Below are 16,687 nucleotides of genomic sequence, written 5' to 3'. Positions count from 1 at the left end.
TGACTACTGGTAAAAGCATAGCTTTGACTATATGCACCTTTGTTTGCAAAGTTATGACTCTGCTTTTTAATACACTGCCTAGGTTTCTCATAGCTTTCCTTTCAAGAAACAAGTGTGTTTTAATATCATGGCTGCAGTCATCATCTGTAGTGATTTGGGGGTCCCAGAAAATAACATGTGTCACTGCTTATACTTCTCCTGCTTCTATTTGCCATGAAGTAATTAGACTGGATGCCATGATCTTGGTTTTTTCTTTTTTTAAGGTTGAGTTTCAAGCCAGGTTTTTGACTCTCTTCTTTCACCCTCATCAAGAGGCTGTTTAGTTCTTCTTTACTTTCTGCCATTAGAGTAGTATATCTACATATCTGAGTTTGTTGATATTTCTCCCAATAAATTTGATTCCAGCTTGTGATCATCCAGCCCAGCATATTGCATGATGTACTCTGCACAGAAGTTAAAAAAGCAGGGTGACAATATACAGCCTTGTCTTCCTCTTTTCCCAATTTTGAACCAGTCAGTTATTCCAGGTCCAGTTCTAACTATTGCTTCTTGACCAATGTACGGCAGTTTCTTAGGAGACAGGTAAGGAGAATCCCAGTGACAGGGGAGGGCTGCCGTCTATGGGGTCGCACAGAGTTGGACATGACTGAAGCGATTTAGCAGCAGCAAGTAGTCTAGTACTCTCAGCTCTTTAAGAATTTTCCACCGTTTGTTGTGATCCACACATTAAAGGCTTTTGAGTAGTCAATGAAGCAGAAGCAAATGTTTTTCTGAAAGTCCCTTGCTTTCTCCATGATCCAACAAATGTTGACAGTCTTGCTTCTCTGCCTTTTCTAAACGCAGCTGGTACATCTGGAAGTTCTCAGTTCACGTACTACTGAAGCCCAGCTTGAAGGATTTTGAGCAGAACCTTGCTAGCATGTGAAATGAGCGCAGCTGTGCAGTAGGTTGAACATTCTTTAACATTGCCCTTTTTTGAGATAGGAATGAAAGCTGACCTTTTCCAGTCCTGTGGCCACTGCTGAGTTTTCCAGATTTGTTGACATATAGTCCTGTGTCTGTGTCGATGCCAGTCTTTCCATTTATCCCTCCTTCGCCTTCACCACCTGGTAACAACAAGTTTGTTCCCTACATCTGCAACTCTATTTCTGTTTTGTAGATAAGTTCAATTGTGCCTCGTTTTTTTAGATTCTACATATTAGTGATATTATATGATATTTGTCTTTCTCTATTAGACTTACTTCACTCAGTATGACAATTTCTAGATCCATCTATGTTGTTGCAAATGCCATTATTTTGTTCTCTCTCTGAATAATATTCCATTGTACACATGTACCACATCTTCACTGTCCACTCACCTGTTGATGGACATTTCGATTGTTTCCAATTCCTGACTAATGTAAATAGTGTTTCTATGGACATTAGGGTGCATGTATCCACTCCAGCACATGTCCAGAAGTGGGACTGCTAGATCATGTGACAGGTCTATTTTTAGTTTTTTTATGAAACCTCCACACTTTTCTCCCTAGTGGCTGTACCAGTTTACATTCCCATCAGCAGTGTAGGAGGGTTCCCTTCTCCCTACATCCTTCCAGCGTTTATTGTTTGTAGATTGCTTGATGATAGCCATTCTGACCAGTGTGAGTTCACACTTCATTGTAGTTTGATTTGCATTTCTCTAATAATTATTGATGTTGAGCATTTGCCTCATGTGCTTTTTAGTCATCTGTATGTCTCTGGTGCTGGGAGGGATTGGGGGCAGGAGGAGAAGGGGACGACAGAGGATGAGATGGCTGGATGGCATCACTGACTCGATGGACGTGAGTCTGAGTGAACTCTGGGAGTTGGTGATGGACAGGGAGGCCTGGCGTGCTGCGATTCATGGGGTCTCAAAGAGTCGGACACGACTGAGCGACTAAACTGAACTGAACTGATGTCTTCTTTGGAGAAATGTCTATTTAGATCATCTTTCTAGAGTCATTTAGAGTGAGGAATCCGGGTGAATAATTTCACTAGGATGGCCTCTAATTTGGGCTGATTTGTCTCCGTGTCATTGAGCTTCCCTATCACCAACACCGCAGGCACCACCGCCTTCTGCTTGTGTGTGTTTTGCTTTGTTTTGGTCCAGACCTGAGTGCCCTAGAGAGGTGCTATCAGAGTTCCCAGAGGCTCTCCATGAGCACATGCTGGCTTTCTTGGTCCTCTTCTTCAGCCTGTCTGCACATTTCTAAGCTAGAGTTTGGCTTCTTTGGAAATGTCCTGACAATTTCAGAAGTGAATTTGGGCATCTGCTGAAAGATTTGGCTGTCTCTGTAGCTAATGCTGATTAGCAAATAAACTCTGAGTGTGAAGGGAAAATAAATTGAAAAGCAAAGGAAAAAGTATAGAAGCCTCTGTATCTGTGGATTTGTCATTTTGGAGTTTGTGGTCATTAAGATGGGGCTGACAGAAAACTGCTGAACTTGGAACTGGGTGACTTAAGGGCTGCACCTATCTGCACTGCAGTGACCTTGGCCCAGGATTCCAGCATGACGGAGGTGAAAGGGCCTAGAGAACCAGTCTGTCCATCTCTTAATTGAGTCGTTGAGAAAGCTGAGGCTTGGGGAAAGGACGCTATATTTGCAGTGTAGATATTGAGTGCTAAATCCAGGCCCAGATCTTAATTTAATGTCTTTTCGGAGGTCACTCGTTCCATCATGCCATGGTTTGGTGTTTTGATAAGAATATAAGAATCGCCAAGTAACTTCTTATAAAAATTGCATTGTTATGCTCTTCCAGCAGGCAGGCTTGAGTTCCAGAGTCCTCTGTGACCCCATGTTGCCTCCATCAGCATCCTTCTCTCCTTCTTCATCCTGGCAGCTCCCCTCCTGCAAGCTGGCTACGTACCAGCCCACCATCCTTCCCGGTTACCCGCTCAGCGATGTGCCTCATGAGGCCTTGCTTCTCAATTTTTTATTTTTGCTTTTTGGGAGCTTTTTGTTTGTTAATTTATTTTATCGGGGTAGAGTTTCTTTGCAATGTTGTGTTAGCGTCTGCTGTACAACAAAGTGCATCGGCTGTATGTGCACATATAGCCCCACTCTCTTGGACCCACTGAGGAAATGAACCTTAAGTTTTACTCAGTTTTACTTATTTTGCATTTGAATACCACATGTTTATACTGGGTACCATGGTGGGCAGCGTAGTCTAGATCATTAAGCTTTTTGCTGTTGTTGTTGTTGCAGGAGAGGATGTTGAGAACCCATGAAATATTAGCATTCCCCCTACCCCAGTATCTCTATGCCATACTCCATGGTTTCCCATGACCTTTCACTACTCTAGAAACACACAGAACCAGAGCTGCCCTTGGCTTCTATTGTAGAAAGCATATTTCTCTTCAACACCCTGTCTCTGTTCCTGTCTGTTATGTAAGATACAGTTATTGACTTAGCTTAAAGCAGTGCTCATGTAGCAGAGTAAGTAATACTAATACCAACAGTGAGAGCCCAGCGATCATAAGAGAGGACATTTACTTATTGCTCCGTGTGCACGAGGTACATAATACTTCCACGTGTTAACTGATTTAGTCTTTTTTATTAATAGATTTTAAAAATTGGTATGTTTTTTCATTTTTAGGCTACACCACACAGCATATGGGAATCTTAGTTCCCCAGCCAGGGATTGAACCTATGTCCCTGCATTGGAAGCATGGCATCTTAACCGCTGAGCCACCAGGGAATTCCCGTCTCATTTAATCTTGAAGCAGTCTCACGAGCTATTATGAATATTATGTCATTCCCATCTTAAGGATCAGGAAACAGAGGTAAAGGCCATGGGTGTCATGAGTGTCCTGTCTGGAGTGTGAGGTCCAGCATGTGATGGCAGAGCTCTCTCTCTCATAACCACAGAGCTGCCTCGACCTTATGCACCACCGCAGAGAAGCTCCCAGCCCGCCCCCTGTCCCTGCCTGGGGCCCAGCCCACATGGAGACAGGGCTGGGCTCTGCCCACTAAACCAGAAGCAGAGCCGGGTAGGTGTGCTGCTGCAGCACTGCAGCATGCTTCTGGCACTGGTTGCCTGGAGTCTGCAAAGCCTTCAGGAGGTGAGGATGTAATCTTCCATCAGACCACCCTCCCTGTAGGCCCCAACTGCAAGATTGGGGATCCCCAGGCTTCCTGCACTTCTGACCATGTGTCTACAACTTCCAGGGCCCCTACCACTCCCTCAGGTTAGACAGTTCACTAGAGGGAACTGCAGATCTCAAGATAACACTGCTGCTGCTGCTGCTGCTAAGTCGCTTCAGTCATGTCCGACTCTGTGCGACCCCATAGATGGCAGCCCACCAGACTCCTCCATCCCTGGGATTCTCCAGGCAAGAACACTGAAGTGGGCTTCCATTTCCTTCTCCACAAGATAGCACTGGATTTATAATTACAGTTTAATTATAAAGCAGGGGTCCCCAGCCTCCAAGATCTAATGCCTGATCATCTGAAGTGGAGCTGATGTAATAATACTAGAAATAAAGTGTACAATAAATGTAATGCCCTTGAAGTATCCTGAAACCACTCCCCTCCCCCATGGTCCATGGAAAACTTGTCTTCCATCAGACCAGTTCCTAGAGCCAAAGAGTTTGGGGGCCTTTGTAAAGCATAGAAATCAGGCCCAGACAAGACGCACCGGGTAAGGTCTATGTGCTCCCAGGCGCAGAGCTCTTGTGCCCTCTCATTGTGGAATCAGGGGCACCACCCACCGTCCTGGCACACTGATGTATTCACAGGATAACAAGGAAGCTTAACTAAGCTTCAGTGTCCAGAGTTTTTATCGGGGCTTCGCTTTTTTTCAGTGTGATGGACTGAATCATCTGCCACATCACTGACCTCGGTCTCCAGCCACCCTCCCTTCCCCTGGGGTCAGAGTAATAGCATTTGGCTGAAAGCCCCAGCTCTCTAATCTGCTGGCTAGTCTATCTGGCATGGCCAGCCCCCACCCTGAATTTATCCTGGGACTTACCAGGCATCACCTTGTTAGCATACACTGTCAGAAAGTGAGAGTCACTCAGTTGTGTCTGGCTCTTTGCGACCCCACGGAATTCTCCAGGCCTCGGAATTCTCCAGGCCAGAATACTGGAGCTACCCAAGCTGTTCCCTTCTCCAACACTATCAGAGCCCGTCCTGAATAACAAAGATACTCCTATCAGTTGGGAAATTCTAAGGGCTCAGGACCTCCACCCAAGAATCCAGGACAAAAAATCTGCTAAATTTTTTATTATATAGCAGCTACATCAAAAGTGTCTCTTTCAGCTGACTAAGATCAAGGATAAGGACCTTTGAATATCTAAATTTTAGTGGTTACTGGACACATTATGTTACCTCATTTTTCTTATCTATTAGTGATTTTTTTGGCAGTGCGTGCACTGAGACTAAACAAAATTAAAAATGCGGTCCATGAATGTCCAAGTAGTAGCAGTTGGTGTTGGAGTTTAAAAACCAAGTTTCCTAACTTTAAATCAGAAGTCCCTTGCATCTGTAAAAAGAGGAGTAGAAGAAGATAAAAATAGAGATATGCTCTGAATTCTTAATTGTGTTTCTTATCTAAAAATGCAGCATGGAAGCAAACTTGGCTAAGGTGGGTCAGAAAAGGAGCAATGTGAGAATCTAAGAGTGAGGCTCCATTCCCTAGGAGATGATTGATTCTCTCGCCAGTTTTTCTTCCTGGGTTTATTTGGAGAAGCTGATGCATTAATAAAGCCTGTGTCAGGCCTTATCCCAAGCACTGAAAATATAGAAAGAGTCCTGGGCTTCTTTGCCGGGTGGGCAGAAAGTGTATGAAAGTTGGCCGTAGGATGTAGTTAGGAAAACAGTAGCGGAGGGACTTCCCTGATGGCCCAGTGGTTAGGAATCTGCCTTTCAATACAGAGGACATGGGTTCAGTCCCTGACTGGGGAACTAAGATCCCACGTGCTGCAGAGCAAAAGCCCACGCGCTGCAACTCCTGAAGCCTGGGCACCACAACTAGAGAGTCCATGCGGAGCCACGAAAGAGCCCCTTTGATGCAACGAAGATCCCACGTGCTGCAACTAAGACTCAATGCAGCCAAATAAATAAATCAGCTGGTTAACTACTTTATTCCATCTGCAACCTTAATTAAAAAAAAAAAAAATAGAGGAACACGCTTAGGATGGGCAGCTAATCAGGATGGGACTGGGGTAAGAGGGAGTCAGCAAAGATCTCCTGAAGGAGCTAAAGTAGGAGCTGGGGCTTAGAAACAGAGATTTACAAAGCCTACAGTGTATCTGGAAATGATACTGGAATCTCTTGCTTCAAACTGGGAGGCGGATGGGTCCTGGTGATGCCCTGAACCTAAAGCTTTGCAGGATCATTGCTCTGTTAGCATCTGCCCTAGCTATAGCTGGACCCCCAGCATCAGAGGAATGGGGGTTCGAGGGTAGCAGACCTCAAGAATGCTGAGGGTATATGGGGGTGCTTCAGGGTCCATGGAGCTTCTTATCTGTACTATGAGGACTTTGGACTTCCCTGGGGTCTCTTCTGCCTCTAACATCTTGTAATCTTGATGAAAAATGTTTTGCAAAGTAAATGAATAAAGTAAACAAGATTATAAAGAGAATATTTGCCTTCTTAAGGGGATAAATCGTTCTCAAACACATCAGGACCCTTCATTTGCATATAAACAATGCAAATTCTGTATAAGCAGAGGAGGCTTGTTTTCTTAGGTGTTGTGGTAAGTTAATTACGGATCGGTCTTTTCAATTTTGTTACTCTAAGTATAATAGGAAGTGGAAGAGCTGCATTCATTTTAAATACTGTTTACTTCAGAATAGTCGCAGTTCCTTGAATGTTCAGACTATCTGCATTTTCTCTGAATTAGCCTGAATCTTTGTAAGTTATTTCTATATTTAATGGATTATAAAATATATGAGATTTGCTTTTCTAAGAAGGTTTGGAGAAGTTCCCCTTGCATAGCCCAGCTGAACCTTATCCACTCTCAGTCATCGTGGGTTGACTCAGGACACCAACAAAGTTTATGCAACCTGTTAGGATGCAAAGCCCTATCTCTTCTTTTAACTTCCAGAGTCTTGTGGTCTTTCTATATCTTTCTCCCCTTATAACTTTGAGTGCCCCTGTATCAATCAGACTGCATAGACTTCCACTAATAATAACACATTGCAAATATTTTATGTATTTAGACAAGTTTTGAGGATCATGGAGATAGCATCATGCACAGAACAACACTGTCTTCCTGGTCTACTCTCTGCCTCATCTCCTTCCCCCTTCCCCCTTACCTTCTTTATCTCCTCGCCCTTTTCCCCCACCCCTCTTATTCCCTCCATTCACCCCTCACAGAAGCAAAGCACACTGCACCCCTTGCCTTGGGTGTAGCAGTTTACCAATCACTTTCTGTAGCTTGGACATTTTATTGGGGTTCTATTCTCTGCTCCTGAGAGGCAGCTCAGAAGTTTCCAAATCCATTTATTTTGTTACAGCTTGTCAGGGTTATTTTCTGAAAGGATATCATGAGAAAATATGCTTCTACTAAGCAGGATGAGAGCACGTGACACGGATGAGCTCCCTGGAGGAAAAAAGACACTGTGGCAGCATGTGGGAGCCTGGCAGGTTCGGAGACCTCAAGCAGGTCTCTGTGGTCAGGGTTTCGCGTGGTCATGAAGGTGACCAACAAAAAGATGGAGATGCAGGAGAAGGCGGTGGTCACATCACAGAGGACTTTTGTGATTGTATTTTCTTCCGGTAGGTGATGGGAACCTAGGCCTAGTATGATTGCAGTGCGAGGAGACAGCAGGGTGGTTGCAAAACTTACCAGATAGAAGATGGTGCAGTGTCAAGGCCCAGAAATAGGGCAGGGGCAGCGGATGCAGAGCAAATAACCCTTGGGAGAGCGAAACGAAGCCAGTCAGGTTTACGGTTGATTGGTTATGGGGTGCTGGAGAGGAAGAAACAGGTCAGGAAAAACTCTTGAATTTCTACTGTGGATTCAAGTTAGAAAATGTAGGGAAAGAAAGACTAGAGATTGCTGATGTTCAATTATGGAAACATAATTCAATCTGGTTTATTGTTGTCACTGTCTTAACACCTCGGACAAAGATAGCAAGCCCTTGGAAGTCCTTTTAGGCACAGGCAGTGGGTTGAATAAGTTCAAAGTCAGCGACTGTCCGGAAACGTGTCTGTGGAAGATTTTGGAACATAACTCCTCATCTGATGGATCCTGGGCATATCATTTCAGATAAGACACGGCTTAGAGCTTCATGGTTCATGTCACTGCTAACTGCTGCCTGGCTGTCAGAAACTGGGCTTAATCAGAACTGAGGATGTTCTGTTTTGCTTTTTGATTGGTTTATCAAACTGTAAATTCAGCCTGGGGGTAATGATTCATTTCATTTTCCCTTACTCACCACTTTAAACGCACTTGGTCTGAACGCTTTCTCTACTTCTCTCTCTCACCTTGATAATATCTAAGAAAACTGTGTACATTTCTGGTCATTTTCAATGGTGAGAACAGTTTAATTTCAGCATTTAAGACTCCTTTTCAGGTATTAAGTCTTTATCAGACAGCATTACACTTCTGTCTCACAGCCCATTCAGAGCATCCTTACTCTCTGGACCTGTCAGGTCAGATGGGTGCATGGGGTGATTAGTGGAAAGAAAAGCTTTTTACCAACTGGACCTGCACATGTGACTCTTCTCTGACTGGGACTTTGAAATCCAAGACCTGTTTTTAAGGCCATCCCATCTCTTTTTAGGGCTTCCCTTGTGGCTCAAACAGCAAAGAAACCACCTGCAGTATAGGAGACTTGATTTTGATCCCTGGGTCAGGAAGATCCCTTGGAGCAAGGAATGGCAACCTACTCCAGTATTCTGGCCCAGAGAATCCTACAGACAGAGGAGCCTGGTGGGCTACAGTCCATAGGGTTGCAAAGAGTTGGGCACGAGTGACTAAGCATGCTCGTACACGTCCCTTTTGGGGGCAGGAACTCCAACAGGACTGGGGATCATGGAAGCCGCACTGTGTACTGATGTGGAAACTTCTCTTAAAAATCAGAGATACCCATCACAAATTGTTCTAAGCTTTTCTCATTGCATTCTAAAATCCCAAGAAAAGTCCCAGTAACTTTTAATTACAGGGTCGTATTTTTTAGATAATGAAAGAAAAGATCACATTGTCATCATTTTTACCATGATACAAGTCGAAAATAAAGTGAGTTCTGTTTGATTGGTATGAATACAATGCAACTGAAATTGTCTCTTCAAACAGAATCACGTTGAAGACTGAAAACAAAGACCATCCCTGCCCACACATGGAAGCTATGTACTGAATTCTTTTTTTTCTCCTATGCCTTTCTTCAATTTTCTATTTAAGGAAATTTCTGAAAATACATGAATTATGCAGCTTATCTCTCAGATGAGAAAGAATTTTCTTCTTGGATTGGATGGCTGCATATTTATTAATAGCAGTAAAATTTTCCATGTTCTTTTGTATCAGATGGGATGCTGACTAAACTACGAAGGAGGCTTTCCAGCAATAATAACAGTAACGGCTGAATAATTATAAAAGCTGTATGGAATTGGAAGGCATTTTAATTTGTCATTACTTCTGTGTGTTTAGGAAGGATCTGAATAATTATTCTGCCCATAAAAAAGAAGAGTGCACTATTTTTCCTCATTATGGGATTATGTTCTTAGTATAACACTTTTACTATAAGTTAAAAAAAAAAAAAAAAAACCAAAACCTCTCTTGTGGTTTCTTCTAAACGATGTAATCAGGATTGAAGTCTGCTCAGCTAGGAATATATTTGGTCTTCTTACTATTATGTGGACATACTGCACTTCAAACTCATTTTCATTTGAAAAGTGTTCATCTTTGCAGTTTTTAAAAATGCGATTATACTTGTTTGCTTAGTGAGAACTTCCAACCTCTATGTCACATTAATTCAGGAAGATGACAAGAACTGTAGAATTTCCTTAGGTCATGACCGGATGGTAGCAGACACTGAATGTGAGATTCTAAAACAGGCTCTTTCTTTTTATAACAACTATTAAAAAGCATCTGTGGTTACCAGGGTCATTCCAAGGCAAAATTTCAAACCCCCACCCCACCAAATGCAAGTAGTCTCCATTTTCTTTTGGTCTACATTATCCCAAGAGCATTTAATTCTTATTCAGATCCTAAGAATACTCTATGACAACACTGTTTTTTGGAAAATAAAATTTCAAGATATGCTGTGTGCTTCTAGGTGAGTAGAAGAATTTTCCTTTGTGGTGTGTGTGTTTTCATTTATCAGATTTCCGCTAAGATATTTAGATCTCAGTGTTGAACAGGAAAATCTATGCAATGATTCTGACCTACTCTAGCACATTGTCTAGCATCTAAGAGTCGGACACGACTGGGCAACTTCACTTTCACTTTTCACTTTCATGCACTGGAGAAGGAAATGGCAACCCATTCCCGTATTCTTGCCTGGAGAATCCCAGGGACGGGGGAGCCTGGTAGGCTGCCATCTGTGGGGTCGCACAGAGTCGAACACGACTGAAGCGACTTAGCAGAACTTAGCAGCACATTGTCACCCTCGGTCCTAAAATATAGCCTTAGGGTAAATGGAGATTGTTAAAAGATACAAGTCGGCAGGCTGATTGCAGACCGAAGAAACCTTCCTCAGTGTAAGAAAAATCCCTTTCACATCTTGTCAACAAGCTCTTTCCAAAAGCTCTTTCAAAACTTAAACCTTTGATTTTGATCTTTCCCAGGATTTGACTCCCCGCCTTGGCAGCTGATGGCTGTTCTGGTAACTTAGCCAAGTTTAGTCTCACTGCTCTCACCTTTAAAATGGGGAGAAATGACACTCACGTTAAAGGTGGTTGAGGGGATTACATTATAACGTAAAATTAGTGTGGGCTTCCCTGATGTGTTCCCTGGTGGCTCAGAGGATAAAGCATCTGCCTGCCATGTGGGAGACCTGCATTCAATCCCTGGGTTGGGAAGATCCCCTGGAGAAGGAAATGGCAACCCACTCCAGTATTCTTGCCTGGAGAATTCCATGGACAGAGCAGGCTGGTGGGCTACAGTCCACGGGGTCGCAAAGAGTCAGACACGACTGAGCGAGTTCACTTCACTCCCTGATGGGCCAGGGTTTAAGACGCTGGGCTTCTACTGTAGGTGGTGTGGGGTTCCACTCCTAGCTCCGGAAGTTCCACATGCTGCCCCCACCAATGCAGCTAATAATAATAATAAATGTGGAAATTTTGTCATGTGGTAGGAATGTAATATATGGAGGCATCTTTTTACCACAAAGAACAAAGACTAAAGACCTGTTTAAAAGTTGGTTATCTATTTGCTTTCAATCAATACTTTTTTTTTTTTTTTTTGGTTTCATTCACTTTATAAAATTATGTGGTGGCTACAGCTGGGGCCTGTGTCCTCTGCACGGAGACTCTGGTGTGGGTCTTTACAAGATGGTCAGTGAATTCCTGATATGGAGACTTGGTGAACACCGTCTCTTTCCAGAGGTCAGGGGTGAGGTAACTATAGGTCTTGGAAATGGCATCAAAAGTGGCCTTGGCAAAGTTGCCCAGGGTGGCAGTGCAGCCCCTGGCAGAAGTGTAGCAGTCGTCAATGCCGGCCATCATCAGCAGCTTCTTGGGCACAGGGGCGGAGACGATGCCAGTGCCTCTGGGGGCAGGGATGATCAATCAATACTTTTTGAGAGCAAGACCAGAAGCAATGTTTTCCCATTTAACTGAAAATTCCAAATGAACTGAGAAGAGCACTTGTAATTCTTTGAAATCTAAATGCTATAAAATTATTCTTTCCTCCCAAAAGGAGGGCTTTGCAATGAGTGAAACCTGAATCTTACAGATGGGTATTTGCAATACACTGTACATAAGATTCAACTTATTGTTTTCATTTTCACAAGAACTTTCAGAATGAATTTGGTGTCTGGTTTGCCAAAGTAGAAATAGTTTTTCTTGTGTATACACAGAGGTGACATTGGTAATTGAATTAAGATATACACAGCTTATTGAAAACTTAAACAATTCATTCTATCGATTCATCCTTACTTTAATTTGATGGCTAAAGTGGTGTCGGGGGTGGGAAGAGCTTGAGAGAGAGGGTGGGTGGGGAGAAGATTGAAATATGTAATTATGAAAGCAGATAAAATGGTGTTTCCTTCTGTCTTACAGCCTGAAGAATAAGTAGTAAGAACATCAATCAAGAGATGAGAAAAAAAGTCAGGATTTTCTGCCTTGGAGAAATGCTTACCAACCACCAGAGGAAGATCTGTTCACGAACAATGAACATTTCTCATGAGGATTCAGATTAACACAGGACTAATCTTAGTTTTGGGGAATGAATGAGCTTCCTTTCTTTCTGTTTTTTTTTTAATTTTGTGGTAAGCTATGATATGTGGATGGATTTTGGAAAAATTCTTTCCTGATAATATATTTAGCACATGTTCTACATCATAATCCTATAGCAAACAGCAGGAGCATCATTCAAACTTAAAGACAGTGGGGAAAAAAATCTCAGTTTCCAATTTATTCTCAGATTTCTTCACCACGTAATTATTCTGTTAACTCCTTGCTGGTGGAAATGCAAACCACGTCTATCAAGAAATAAACTTTATTTTTTCATCGTGTTGAACACAATTGGTGGCAACGTGCACAGAGCCTGACCACCATTAGTAGAAGTTACATAATGGACACAAATTCTCATTTCACCTTCAAATATACGAGCCAGCTTTGCCATCCGATCAAGAATAAGGACGGTAAATCAAGGAGAAATCCTCCTTTTTTTTTTTTTTCCTGATCATTCAAAGAACAGTTTCTCAAGGTTAAGCCAAGTCCTCTTTTGCAAGCTGCCAAAATAATAGCTTAGGAAAAGAATTAGTTTGCCTGCATGATGATCCTCTTAGGCAAAAATGTCTTAATAGCAGTTGACCTCGATGAAACGTTTTCCCAAAGGCATTCACGAAAAGAACGATCAGCCCCAGAATGAGAGGGAAATAAAAGAATGTTTTCTTATGAAGTTGGCCTGAATTGTGGACGTTCGTGTAGGGCACGGAGGATCTGGAAAGAAATGAGGGAATTCTGCACAAATAACCACCTTGGACATTGAGGTCACCCGTTCCTGTCTTTGTCACTCAAGTCCTCTTGCTGAGCTGAGATTCAGCCACTCTGGAGAGAATGCCACTGGCCAGTATGGCAGACTGGAAAACCGTTCCTCTCTGAAGGGGAATGTCTCTGAAGCTGAAATCTCTAGGTTGAAATCTTCTGCATGGCAACTGGATTTGTAGTCCTGCAGGCTCACTGCAAAGCTGGGCATTTACACTCTATTCTGAATGCTTCTTAGAGCCCTGACTGGGGTTGCCCTTTGTACATTGTGACCACAGGGGGTTGGTCTCCCCATGTCAGGGTTTTCTGGGTGTCTGTGATTTTTCCACAGAGACCTAAGGTGGTTACAACTCGGCGAGCAATAAATGGAATGACATAGGGATGCACAGTGTCTTTACGGAGGTGTTTGCAATTTGGCCCTGTTCTATTGAGAAGGGTCCACTCAGGAGAGAGCAGGCTTGTCAGTTTCTGTGACTTCAGAGAGAGCCAGCCCCGCCAGTCTCACCAGCCACGGTCCGTCCCGTGGGAAGGAAGGAAGCTTTGATAGGAAGAATCTATTTTTCTGTTTTGGAAAGCACACCACAGAGCTACAAACTTCCCATGATGACTTTTCTTTGAATGTGTAAAATAAAGCTTTCTTTGTCAAGTCTGCTGTAAAATAAGCACTAAGTAAAAAAGAAAGAAAAAAAAATCTTTGTTTCTGTTTGTGTTTATAGTGTTTTTTTTATTATTGCTGTTAATAACAATATAGACACACCGATGAACGTAAATCTCTTTTGCTTTTCAGAGAGGCTGTGCCAAACCCTTTATAGATATCAGATTATTTTAGAATTCCTTATCTAGATACCATGGCTCTTTGGTAATCTGTCAAGTCCAAGTAAACACCCTACCAGAGGTCTTGTGGTTTGTTTTCAAATTTCTTTATTTCTGTCCATGCAAATAAAAGGAATGATCATTCCTGTGTACCATGGAGGTGACATATTCTGCGATGGATGTGATTTCTATTTGGGGAAGTGTTGAATGGGAGCGTCTCAGCTAGGGAAGCTAGAGGCTTATTGTTTTTGTCTCTTATTGGGTGGGAATGGTTCTTTTTGTTTAATTAGGTAGTTTCTTACCTTCCAATTTCATGAGGAATGATGGGATTGAGATGTAAGGGAAGAATTTCAGATAGCCATACAAATTCTGGTGGAGAGGATGAGCCCCTGCAGAGCTACTGCTCTGGAAGGACCATCTGATTACAGGGGAGATTCCAGGAGACAGAAGAGTCCAAAAATTTCCCTTAAAATCTCCATTCAGGGAACCAAGGGAGAACCCTATCTATTTGAAAGAGTGAGAGTATCCAAATCATCAGTATTCAAAGTACTGGCACCAATCCATAATACTTGTAGCAATATCAACTAGACCAACCAACTGCTGCCCATTTGGAGTTGACCCCCATGAGGGAAAAACAATTTGGAGTTAACACACAAGCCTCAGTGTTCAGTCGCATCTGACTCTTTGTGACCCCATGGACTGCAGCCCTCCAGGCTTCTCTGTCCATAGGGATTCTCCAGGCAAGAATACTGGAGTGGGTTGCCATGCCCTCCTCCAAAGGATCTTCCAGACCTAGCAATCAACCCGCATCGCCTGCATTGGCAGGCAGATTCTACCACTGAGCCACTGGGGAAGCCCCAACACACAAGGCTAAGTGTGTGCTTATATTAGAGGAATATTTTTATATTTAAAAGGATGCTCACTAAGTAGCTGAAATAGTCTATGGTGTCTCAGAGAGGGGAAATCTACAGTGCTGGGCATGCAATGCACTTTCTTTGCAAAGAGTTTTTCTTCTTTAGGTACAGAAGGAAACTTCAGGCTGGCTTCTGGGCCATTGGCCGCAAATGCCATGGGAATGAGACTCAAGTTAACGAGCTTTTGTTATGCATAGTCTCCCCAGCCAGGCACACTCATAAATATGATCATAAAGCAATCTGCTAAGTAGGGAGGACTCCAGTGATCCCTCCGGCTGATAAAAGTAGTAATAAAACTTATCTGTAGTTGCTTGACTACAATAACCAATAGAATTTGTTTTCCTTTTACCTCTTAGATGACATATAAACATACATGGGATCTATAGGAGCCTTTATACCTTTCTAGGGCTTCCTTCATATCTCAGTTGGTAAAGAATCCACCTGCAATGCAGGAGACCCCAGTTTGATTCCTGGGTTCGGGAAGATCTGTTGGAGAAGGGATAGGCTACTCACTCCAGTATTCTTGGGCTTCCCTGGTGGCTCAGCTGGTAAAGAATCTGCCTGCAATGTGGGAGACCTGGGTTGATCCCTGGGTTGGGAAGATCCCCTGGAGAAGGGAAAGGCTACTCACTCCAGTATTTTGGCCTGGAGAATTCCATGGACTGTATAGTCTGTGGGGTCACAAGGAGTCGGACACGACTGAGTGAGTTTCACTTCACTTGACTTCTACCTTTCTTTTGACGTGAGGTTATTAGGCCATCAGACCAGGAGGAGAAGAACATGTGATAGCTTTTCTTATTTCCACTGGGAAATTTGAGTCCTGGGGTAAGTGGGAGGTGGGGAGGGTGTCACACACCTCTTCTGAGGCTGGCCTTTGAGTGGGGAGTTTCTGACAAGTCACATGAATACAGAATATTGGAACTCCAATAAGAAAACCTTTCTAAACTCTCAGATGGAGCTTCTCTGGTGGCTCAGTGGTAAAGAATCCACCTGTCAATGCAGGGGATATGGGTCCAGTCCCTGGGTCAGAAAGATCCCCTGGGGAAGGGAATGGCAACCCACTCCAGTATTCTTCTTGCCTAGGAAACCCCATGAACAGAGGAGCCTGGTGGGCTACATCCACAGGGTTGCAAAGAGTCAGACATGACTTAGCGACTAAACGGCACCAACAAAACGGTTAGGTAATAAAATCACTACTCTTTCTGTCTTCCATCCAAGCTATATAATCTTTGTTTGATCAGCTCATACAAAGAATTGATGACTGTTCTTTCGTGACCGGAATAAGAAGGTTCCTATCAGCATACTATTTTGGGGATGGAATTTTTTTTTCTTCTCTGGCGTCTTACCTAATGTATTCATCCTAAAGTCATGCTGAACTACTTCATAGGTTTATGGTGTGGATTAGCTAATTAATACATGTCAAGTGCTCACAAATACAAATCTCCGGGTTAAATGCTGCCTGAGCTTTCTACTTTAAGATATGCACGTCTGAACTATCTGGTTATTTTATTGTTACCTTCATGTTGATAAATTTAACTTGGAATTTCATGTATAAATATTTTGATGTGAAATGAAATTCTGAGAGTCTCAGCATATGGACTAAGGGTGTGTTCTAAGTCGCTTCAGTCCGGTCTGACTCTTTGTGACCCCATGGACTATAGCCCACCAGGCTCCTCTGTCCATGGGATTCTCCAGGCAAGAATGCTGGAGTGGGTTGCCATTCCCTTCTCCAGGAGATCTTCCCACCCAGGGACCAAACCTGAATCTCTTAAGTCTCCTGCATTGGCAGGCAGGTTCTTTACCACTAGCGCCACCTGGGAAGCCCATGGACTCAGGATATCT

The 16,687-nt window shown here is 43.2% G+C and overlaps 1 protein-coding gene across 7 annotated transcripts in view; it reads left to right on the top strand.

Annotated features, from left to right (window-relative positions):
- The window catches only part of ZMAT4 (zinc finger matrin-type 4), a 377,855-nt gene extending 363,760 nt beyond the window's left edge, over window positions 1-14,095 (top strand). For 4 of the 7 annotated variants that reach the window (XM_086379836.1, XM_086379829.1, XM_086379833.1 and 1 more), the window contains one exon: window positions 12,189-14,095. In XM_086379836.1, coding sequence (XP_086235962.1) covers window positions 12,189-12,193 — 5 coding nt within the window. In that variant the 3' untranslated portion in view covers window positions 12,194-14,095. Of the gene's footprint in view, window positions 1-843; window positions 944-3,615; window positions 3,803-12,188 lie in introns of all 7 variants that reach the window. The other 3 variants (XM_086379827.1, XM_086379838.1, XM_086379828.1) reach the window with 2 other exon arrangements.
- The last annotated feature ends 2,592 nt before the right edge of the window (window positions 14,096-16,687 follow it).

Source organism: Bos grunniens, chromosome 27 (genome assembly GCF_055505025.1).
Source record: "Bos grunniens cultivar Pamir isolate PY7600 chromosome 27, Bosgru_T2T1.0, whole genome shotgun sequence".
Taxonomy (NCBI): Eukaryota; Metazoa; Chordata; class Mammalia; order Artiodactyla; family Bovidae; genus Bos; species Bos grunniens.
This window is presented reverse-complemented; position numbering and strand designations above follow the sequence as displayed.